General features: G+C 49.9%; 1 protein-coding gene across 5 annotated transcripts in view; it reads left to right on the forward strand.

The window, feature by feature from the left end:
* LOC102479291 (glutathione S-transferase Mu 2) overlaps positions 1–5716 on the forward strand; it is a 22442-nt gene extending 16726 nt beyond the window's left edge. For 2 of the 5 annotated variants that reach the window (XM_027772286.1, XM_027772287.1), the window contains 7 exons: positions 272–347; positions 743–807; positions 1105–1186; positions 1284–1384; positions 2666–2761; positions 2850–2960; positions 5224–5716. In XM_027772286.1, coding sequence (XP_027628087.1) covers positions 272–347; positions 743–807; positions 1105–1186; positions 1284–1384; positions 2666–2761; positions 2850–2960; positions 5224–5313 — 621 coding nt within the window. In that variant the 3' untranslated portion in view covers positions 5314–5716. The remainder of the gene's footprint in view (positions 1–271; positions 348–742; positions 808–1104; positions 1187–1283; positions 1385–2665; positions 2762–2849; positions 2961–5223) is intronic. The other 3 variants (XM_006149541.3, XM_006149540.3, XM_014588210.2) reach the window with 3 other exon arrangements.
* The last annotated feature ends 4639 nt before the right edge of the window (positions 5717–10355 follow it).

The following is a 10355-nucleotide window of genomic DNA, read 5'->3' on the forward strand; positions in this document are numbered from 1 at the left end:
GGGGGGGGGCCCGCCGGGCCGGTGGGCCGCGTGCGAGGGGGCGGGGCGGGCGAACAGCGGGGGTCTGTTCCAGAGGACTGCTCCCCAGGGCCCGCTGATCCCCTACTCGCCCTGCACAGGAGCTTGTGCGTGCCCGTGTGTGTGTGTGTGTGTGTGTGTGTGTGTGTGTGTGGTGGGGTAGCCAGTTGTGGGGTGGTTAGGTTTAGGGAGGTCTCCTAGAGGAGATGAACCCCGCAGTCAATCTCTCTGACATCTGGGTCATCTCTCCCAGCTGGCCCTCCCCATCCGCCTGCTCCTGGAATACACAGACACAAGCTATGAGGAAAAGCAGTACTCCATGGGAGATGGTAACGTGGGGACCTCCGTGGCGGTGGCCGTACCTTGCCCAACTCATGCTGATTGGGTACTCAGCACCCCTGCCTGGCCACCTGCTGCTACCTCTGCAGGCCTCTGGCAGCTGGAGCTGCAGCCAGCTGGTCTCTGAGCCCTGTGGGCCTATAGGGTTGGGCCTCCCTTAGGGTGCTAGTATCTTTTGTAAACCGCAGTTATGGAGGTATTAGAGATCTTCCAAGTATATTTCGTTTTTTTCCAGCCCCAATCCCCAACATACCTTGGAATGTGAGACTGAATGGTCCAGATTCCAGATCCACCGTCCCTGGGTGCCTGGCCTCTGACTTCTGAGGGTCCCCGGGACAGGGATTGGGTCGGGAGGTTTGTTTTCACTTGGTCTTCCCCACCGCAGCGCCTGACTATGACAGAAGCCAGTGGCTGAAGGAGAAATTCAAGCTGGGGCTGGACTTTCCCAATGTAGGTGCAGGGGAGGGGGCGATGGGGGAGGGTGAAAGGGGTCCCCACCTGCACCTCCTTTCCCAGCTTAGAGGTTTTAGGGTCAGGCACCTTCTGCTCAGCTACTCTCTTCCTGGTTCCCTGCGCTGCCTCCCCATGATGCCCTCCGTCCCAGCTCATTCATTCACTGACGTATAAACTCATTTAGGGCCTGTGTGGGCCAGGCACAGTGAGGGCCAGGTCTCCTTCTGCCCTTGCCCAGGGCACGGGGTGCTGGGGAGCCCGGGAGCCCAGCTGACCTGCGTGTTGCCCACGCAGCTGCCCTACCTGATAGATGGGTCTCACAAGATCACCCAGAGCAACGCCATCCTGCGCTACATCGCCCGCAAGCACAACCTGTGTGAGTGGGGCTGCCCGTGGGGGTGGGGCGCGGTGGCCGTCCCGCTGGGCCCGGGTGGGCTGGGCTGCTGAGTGTGCGTCTCTGTTGTGGGCCACAGGTGGGGAGACAGAAGAGGAGAAGATTCGTGTGGACATTTTGGAGAACCAGGCTATGGACACCCGCTTTCAGATGATCAGATGTTGCTACAGTCCTGACTTTGTGAGTCCTGTCACCTGGCTGGGCTGTGCATGTTCCGAATCAGGAGCCAGAGCTCACGCATTCCTAAATGCACTGCTCTATTTCCTGTTCAAAGCTCTTAGTTTGGCCAACCCTCCAAGCTGTTTCCTACACTGCAACCAGAGCGACCCTCAATCCCCAACTCCTGTCGTATGGAACTTTTAATCAGTTCCCACCTTCTCAGGATAGAGTCCAGACTCTCCAGGACGGAACATCAGTTTCCAGACAGTGATGGAGTTTCAAATCCCTTTGCTTCTGACCTCTGCCGTCTGCCATGGGCTGTGTTTCCCAGCCGGCTCCCCCCACCTGCCTGTTCCAGGAGCACAAAGACTCAGATCAGGAGGAAAAGATGTACATGACGGGGCGGAAATTGTACCCGTGTGTACAGACTTCGACGCATGATTTTCCCATTGTCCTATCCTTGACACCGTCAGGGATCCAGACATTTTCCTAAGAGTAGCTCTAGATTAACCAAAAGGTTTTGTTGCATTTTTGCATTACTTTCCACCTCTCAAATTCTCTTCAGCTTTCTGGAACCTTCTCCATGTCCATTTCTTTCTTTCTTTCTTTCTTTTTTTTTTTTTGTCACTTTACTGCATAAAATTCGAACTTCAATCTCTAAGCTCTTCAGGTTTTTTTTTTTTAATTTATTTTCCTTCTTCGTGATATAGCATTTTTAAGCCCACAAGAAAGGGCTTGAGACAGAGAGGAAGAGAGACAGGGAGAGAGAAAGAGATGAGCACCCTCCACAGGGTCTGGTCGTGCACCACGCCCGTCTTCCAGTCCTCTGGTCCATTGCATCCTGGCCACATGCACGCATGCTCATGAGATTCAAAGTCACTGGGCCAGGGATGTGAACCACTTTACTATGTGGGACCCGGCCTCTTTGAGGGATGCTTCAGTGCTGCATAAAAGCTGGCGTTTTTTTAGTTCTTTACTTGTTTCATTCTGCCCAAGGTCTGAGTCTGGACTCTATCTGGTACTCTGGGCACCCCCGGATCATTTTCACAGGAGGGTGTTTGCAGGCCAGTGGTGATAGAGTCAGGGAGAGTGTCATGTCCTTTCTGACTTCCCCTGTCTCTGACAGATGGTTCTGGTACTGAGTAGGAGTGAAATAAATGTGGATGTACTAAATTGTCCCTGTCCCCATTTCAGGGAAGATGGCGGCTCACCCGACTAGTGGGGCCATGCACAGCATGGGAAACCCTCCTCTTGGCCTTGGGACTTTGTGACTTAGGGTGGTGACAGTGGTTTCTTCTTCAGGAGAAACTGAAGCCAGAGTTCCTGGCGGGGATCCCTGACAAGATGAAGCTGTACTCACAGTTCCTGGGGAAGAGGCCTTGGTTTGCAGGGGACAAGGTAACAGGAGGGAGATGGGGGTGGCAGGCTGCCCTTCCTCCTCGGTGATGGACGGAGTTCCTGCCCACTCACCCCTGGCCTTCTGCAGATCACCTTTGTGGATTTCATCGTCTATGACGTCCTTGACCAGCACCACATGTTTGAGCCCAAGTGCCTGGACGCGTTCCCAAACCTGAAGGAGTTCATGTCCCGCGTTGAGGTGATGCCCTGGGCCTCTTCCTCTTGGGTGTCCCGTTCTGCTTCCCCCTCTGTGGTGATGCTTTTGAACTCTGGAGCTCACAGGCAGAAAAGCTGGCATGGATTGAGCACTGGCTTCCTGCCAGGACCTGTGCCCCGCTCTTATGTGTCCTGTGTCATATGTAGTCTTTCAGGATGTCTCCAGGGCCGCTAAAATCATCTCTCTCATTTTAGAGGGGAGGAGACTGAGATGACAGCGGGCGAGTCCTTTGCTGAAGGTCTCAGAGCCAGCTGAGGGCGTGCTGATGCCCCCTCAGCCTCTGGCTCTCAGGAGCAGCACTCAGAGGCTCTCCCTTGTTTGTGCTAAATGACAAGCCTCAGGCCATTGTCCGGCCTGGGTTTCTTTGCCCAGGACACTATGGAGAGGCAGAAGATTTCAGGGCTGCTGGCTCAGGTGCACTGGTAGGACTGACACTCGTTAGGGCTGATGCTAAGAACCAGAGACTGAGAGTATTCCCACGTGATCTTTGGGAAACACTGGAACAACGTCCATCGCGGTGCTGAGAGCCAGGGCTGTTTGTTCTGGATATACCTACAGAAGAGGGGACTTCAAAAGTCCATTTAAAAATGGAATTAACGTAGGACTTAATTTTTTAATTAAAAAAGTTATTTTTCTTTTACTTATTCATTTATTTATTTTAATTTGACCAGAGAGAGAGAAAAAAAGGGAAACAGCAAGGCACCAGGTTCAGGACTTGATTCATGGTTAGCCATGGGGGAGTATCCTGCTGCCCAACCAGCCCGCCACCTGCTGGCCACAGTACAACCTTATTTTAGCGCAAAAGCATTTTGATTTCAATTTATAGTTTTTATTCAATATGTTCTTTGCCATGAACTTTGTGAAGACCACTCATACGTAGGTGCCTCCCTGAAGCAGTTTTATAAAATGTTCCATGGCGGGGTACTTCCATTTTCTACCTTTCTTTCTTCCAATGTCCAAGAGTCTGAGGACAGCTCGCTGACGTTCACTCATGGTGTTTCCTGTTCTTCTCTGTATGAGGCCAGTGGTCAATATAAATGTGACCCCCTTCCTGGGCTTGAGAGTGGAGACATGTGGGCACACCAGGCTGAGAGCAGCATGTCGTAGTATCTGGGTCCTGGGAACCACAATCTGGACCTGCCACCTATTGTCAATGTATTCAAGAGCAACAGAACCTACCTCACTATAACTTTGGGGATTTTAGACATTTGTCTAGCAGATTTTGAGCCTAGATTCTGTTTTCTTGTCTGACTCTGCATCTTGAGATCTTTCTGAGCTGATTCTCAGCTCTAGTTCAGGTTGAGGCCTGGTGGCATGACTGTGGGAGGGTGCTGGGGAGCTGAGGGCTGCAGCCTGTGGCCTGCCTGGCCTGGCCTGTCGGTTCCAGGCACCCCAGATCTCTTTGAGCCCTTTAGCAATGGCCTGGGCACTGTCTCCAGGTACGATGGCACAGAACACAGCTAAGTGTCCCAGAGCCTGGTCCCCTGTGACAGATGCGGGAGGAGATGGGGTGGGCTGGCTCACTGAGACTGGGCTGAGGCAGCAGGCAGAGGAGCTGGCCCTGCTGCTTGGAGGGAAATGCAGAGCCTGGCCTGGCCTTGCTGTGCTGGTCCCCTCCCCCTCCCTTTCATCTGAGTTTTGCTGAGTCACTGGGTGACATGTGGGCTCCTCCAAGCTGCACTGGCAGGTTCTGAGCCCCTTTTCCTGCTAGAGGTCCCTCCCCTGTGTGCAAAGCCAGGTCAGCCAGGGGCCTCCCTGTGATAAGGAAAGTCCTTGTGCAGATGGAGGAGTGCCAGGGCCTGCTGTGGGGGAGCGGGGTGCCCTGGGGTAGAGAGAGCACAGAATGGAGAGAGCGAGCGCGAGCGGCCTTCCAGCCCTGCCCCGCCTGCCAGCTGTGGGAGCAGGGGCAGTGGCTCCACCTCTGTGTACTCGGTTTCCCTTTGGATGAATGGTGGCCGCAGGACAGCTGAGAGGACTTTCTAACCCTTCGTTGTCACCTCTCCTGGCTGAAACTCTAGCACAGTGTCGAGTCTCCATAGTGGCAGCTCTTCTTAATGCTCCACATCAGCTGAAGGAAACTCCACAGAGCTGGCCCTGAGCAGGCTGTGAAGACCCAACCCTTGACCCCCATGGACAGGCTGCAGTCAGGGTCTTGGACTGCTGTGCTCAGATGCGGTGCCCCCAGTCAGTTGTGAACCTTGAGCGCTTAATTGATTGATTGATCGATTGATTGATTGATTTTCAGGGCTTGAAGAAGATCTCTGCCTACATGAAGTCCAGCCGCTTCATCAAAAGCCCTCTGTTTTTAAAGATAGCCAAGTGGGGGAACAAATAGAGCCCTGCAGTGCCAGGTATGGGGTGAGGAGCCAGGGCTGGCCTGCTGACCTGGGCCTGGGGGTCCCAAGCCCTGACCCCCACATCAGCACGCCCAACCCGTCCTCTTTCTGCTGCCTCTCCCCAGGCCGTGTTGGGTCACTTTGTGTTTTCATATCCCTTTTCCCTGCGCGGCTCTTTTAAGCCAGCTGTCCACATCTGTGCAGCGTTCCCTTCCTGCTGCCCTGCACTGGAGCCCACCTGCCGTCCTTCCAGGTCGAGGCTGTCTTGCTTTAAGGAGCCAGAGTGGACCCTGATATCCCCAGCACAGCCTTGAAAACTGGCTTACCCGGGTACACCTACTCCCCCATTGTGGCCCTGCCCCAGCCCTGTCTGATCCACAGTAAAGCCTGTACCACCCCTGCTGTGTTTCGTCTTGTTCCCTGGGGCTCCCTGGACTCAGGACTTACCGTGTAGGAGGCGTGTGCATGTGTGTGTGTGTGTTTGTGTGTGTGTGTGTGTGTGCATGGGGTGATGGGTGTGTGTGGGGGGGTGATCTTTCTCTTCTGTTGTATGTGGAAGTGTCACTGTGGACGGTCATGTGCGTGGAGTGGTTGGTGGCTGTCAGGCAGGGTCACGTTTCTTGGTCTCTTCTGTCCCCTGGCCATGTCCCTCTGTTTCTAACCTCGGGCATATCTACAGAAAGCTCTTTCTGTGCCCGGGGTTCTCATCCATAACTCCCCCTGGAATGCCACCGATAGGCCACGTGGAATTCTGTGCCATGGCTCCTAGAGGGGCTAGGCTGATGGAGAAGCTGTCAGTCAGCTGTCTGCAGCTGACTCCCTCTGTCACCTCTCTGTCCCTGATGTCCCTGAGCTGGCCATCCCCCCTGTGCATTCTCGGGACATTTCTTAATGCCTTATCTCCTACCATATTGCAGTGGTCCTTGTACTTGTTTTTCACCCCCAACTCAATCATAAATTTGATTCAGAGGAAAGAAAATATGTCTTACCTGCTTTGAAAGAATAGATTTAATTTTTTAAAATGCCAGATGGTCCATGTGCTCACCAACGAGGAAAAAAAAAAAAGAGTGAGGGCACCCCGCTCATGGGGTTGGTCACACCAAAGTCCTTTTCTGTTTATCCTGTCAGGTTCATAACGTTCGTCAACTTTTACCTTGCTGAGCTCTTATCTTACCAGCTTATCCTGTGTGATTTTTGATTTCAGAAGTTCTGAGTCACCTTTACTATTGATCCTATCGCTCCCTTTGTACTGAACTACCCAGCATGGTTTTTAAGCTGCCTAGACTGGGATTTGAACTCTGGTGGGTCATGTGGCATTTGGCTTTTTGAGTATAATACTTAACCACTGCTCCGAGGGGTCGGCCCTTGTCTTTAATATCTGTCACAGTGCCTCATGTACCATCAATATTCAATAAATTCGGAAATTTGAAAGTCTCATCTCTAGGGAAGACTGCCACCGTAGATAGCAATTTGTGGGATTTAGAGCTCTGGGGACTCTCAGCAAGAGGAGACAGAACATTGCTCAGAATATGTTGATATATAGGTCTTAGAGAATGAGCCAGTAGGTCTCTACCTTAAGCATTTAATAGGTTCTAGCTGCCCTTCGAATAACTCTCCCTGAGATGGGCAGGCCCAGTTTGCTGGGTGGTAGCGTAGCCATGAGAGAGGTCAGGAGGTGTCATGGGCGTTTCGTAGCCCCGAGTGTTCCTCAGTCGGTAGCTGGACTGTGGAGTTGGGCCTTGGGAAGGCACAGCTTTGAACTCAGCCTATAAGAACGAGCAGATTGGAGGGGAGTGCTGAAAAAAAGACGTTCATTGCCTGTGACTGCATGGCCAGTGGTAAATGTTATTCAGAAATAAATGATTAATTAAAAAGGGTAAACTGGTAAGATAAAAGCTTAGGAGGGAAGGTAATGGTTTATGAAACTGGTAAGATAAAACTTGGTGAAGCCAAAAGTTTGTTAAACTATAACTTAAAGCAGAGGAGGCAGGGTCAGCCTGTGGCCTGGTGGTTGAGGGAGCTGAATCCTACATGGCTGACCTCAGGGTTCAAGTCCTGGACCAATAGGCTTGGGGAACACACTGGGTGTGAGTGTGGCCAAAATCCCAATGGGAGGGAGAGAAGGAAGAGTCGGGGGATGTGGTGTGACCATTCTCCACATCTCCCTTCCTCCCTCTTTGTGCTTACATGAGCCCTTTGCCAAAAACAAAAACAAAATGGGACTGGCAGATGATGTAATGGTTACATTGTTGAACTCCCACATAGGTGACTATGGTTCAAGTCCTGGACTCAGCAGCTTAAAACTCACACTGGGTGTGTGTGCATGCATGCCCCAAATTTTGAGAGAATAGAGGAGAAGGGATTGTGGCGAGGCCATTCCCCCTGGGGGATAATTTTTTTGCTTTCTGTCTCTGGTGAGGGTACATACCCTGTGGGAAAAATCTTTCTAAAATAAATAAATAAAAACAAAACCAAAAGACAGAGAAGATGAGAAGTAAAAAAGCAGACAGCAATAGAAGTTAGGAGTGACACTATAATAAAAGATAAGTACAATAGAGCAAATAAAAATATTAAGCCAAAGTAAAATATATGTAGATGTTGAATAAGGATCAGCAAACTTTTAAAAAGGATTATTTAATTTTATTTATTATTATTGTTATTATTTTAATTCACCAGAGAGAGACACAGAGAGAGAAACAGAAAGAGCAAGCCTCCAGGTCCGAGACGCAAGCTGTAATTGGTCATATGGGAGTTTGCTGCCTCAACCACCACCCCACCCTCTGGCCCCAGCAAATGTTTTTGTAATGGGCCCTATAGTATTTTAGCTTTGCAGGCCATATGATCTCTGTCAGAATTGCTCAGATCTGTGGTTGTAGAGTGAAACCACCCATAAACAATGAATAAATGAATGGGTGGGGCTTTAGTGCAATACAGTTTTATCTGTAAAAACAGGTAACCACAGCAACAATAAAAACAAACTACCAAATTAAAAAAATGGGCCAAGGCCTTGAATAGACATTTTTCCAGAGAAGATATACAAATAGCTAACGAGCACATGAAAAAATGCTGAACCTCACTATCATTAGAGAAATGCATCCATTCTACAATGAAAGAGTATCTTACACCCACTAAGATGTCTGCTATACAAAGTAAGTGGTGGGGTCGGCTCTATGATGTGGTGGTTAAGGCAGCTGGATCCCACATGGCCCACCACACAGTTCAAGTCCTGGACCCAACTGCTTGTGAAACGCACTGGGCGTCTATGTGTGTGTGCCCAAAATCCCGGAGAAAGGATTGCAGTGTGACCATTCCCTGTGGTGCTTTCTTTTCTCCCTCTCTGCCTCTCTCTCATGAGCACAAGTGCTTTCACCACACACACACACAAGTTGGAAGATACAAAGTTTATCCAGAAAAGAGATTGCCGCTCTAAACTTTTAAAAAAGCTTTTGATATAATGTACTTATGCTCACCAGGGAGAGACTGAGAATAAGGAAGAGAAAGTGAGAAATCACTCCTCAGGGGGATGGCCATGCTGCAATCCCTTTTCCATATTCCTCTCAGGATTTCGGGCATGCTTCGTGTGTTTTTCAACTTGCTGGGTCCAGGACTTGTACTGTTCAATCAGCCATGCGGGAGTTCTGCTGCCTAATCTCAGTTCCACCTACTGGGCCTCTACAATACATTTAAAAAAAAATGATTTATTTATTCATTTATTTATTTCTTAATTTGACCAGAGAGAAACAGAGAGTAAGAGTAAGAAAGAGAGGAAGTAAGAAAGCAAACCACCAGATTCAGGACTTGAACCCTGGTCAGCCATGTGGGAGTGTCCAGCGCCTTAACCACCATGCCACCTGCTGGTCCTACAATACATTTTTAAAAAGTGTGGTTGGAGAACATAGAAGAGGGACCTGCTGACCAGCCTACTTGCTATTTCCTTTTTTCTGACTGTGTGACTTCCGTAGATTAAAAAAAAAAGCTAATTTATTATTATTTCTTCTTCTTTTTCTAAAGTTTGCTATCGGGCATGTGTGCTCACTAGAAAAAGAAGAGGGGAAAGTGAGAAAGCAAGCCACCAGGTCTGAGACTCAAACAGTAGCCGGCCATGGGGGAGTCCAACACCTTAACTGCCATTTCACCTGCTGGCCCCTTACAGACATTTTGTCCCTCAGATAATTGTAACTGGCCCAGCCTCACAGCCTCTCTCTGGCAGACCACACATCCGCGGACTCAAGGGAGAAAGGATGACAGGTTCTCCTCACTTAATGACCTCTGTCGACTCACTTCATGACCTCTGTGGATAAGCAGGAGCTTAAAGGTGGATGTATTGTGGTGTGTCGTGGCACCACAGGGCACGTATTTTCAACAGATGTCACATGACGCCACGCTAGAATAATGTAATTCTTATCTATACAAAGAGCATACATTAGATAAGCGCCAGAATGTGACAAGATGCGGGACAATATAATATAAACCTGGCTTAATTGTTTCTATTCATTCAGAATACCACAATGGGCGCACAATAAAGCACAAATTTATAAAAAAAAGAGGTAGTGTTGTGTGATGGTGAATGCTTTGTGTAATGAATATATTTTTAAATTATTTATTTATTTATTTATTTACTATTATTATTAGCAGTAGTAGTATTCGGTTTTACCAGAAAGAGAGGGAGAGTGATAGTGAGAAAGCAAGCTGCCAGGTTTGGGACTTGAACCATGGTCGGCCGTGTGGCATCCAGCGCCTTTAACACCACGCCACCTACCAGCCGGTGTAGTGAATATTAACCGCCTGCAGGGATGAGACAAGGACTGAGAAAGGGGCTCCCCCAGACTCACACAGGTTGAGCTGGGACTCCCCCTGGTGGAGAAACCCTAAGTCTGAACAGTCACCAAACAGGCCAGTCGATAAATGAGGGGGGCGGTACTAGCACCACGCCACCGCCAATAAACTGCTTCAGGCAGCTTCTGCAAAAGGACTTACCCAGTCCTATCTTTCCCCCTTCTTGAAACCCTACCCTGTTTTCTTGCCCAATGCGAACTTCTTC

The sequence above is a fragment of the Tupaia chinensis genome, unplaced genomic scaffold (genome assembly GCF_000334495.1).
Source record: "Tupaia chinensis unplaced genomic scaffold, TupChi_1.0 Scaffold000270_1, whole genome shotgun sequence".
In the NCBI taxonomy this organism is placed as follows: domain Eukaryota; kingdom Metazoa; phylum Chordata; class Mammalia; order Scandentia; family Tupaiidae; genus Tupaia; species Tupaia belangeri.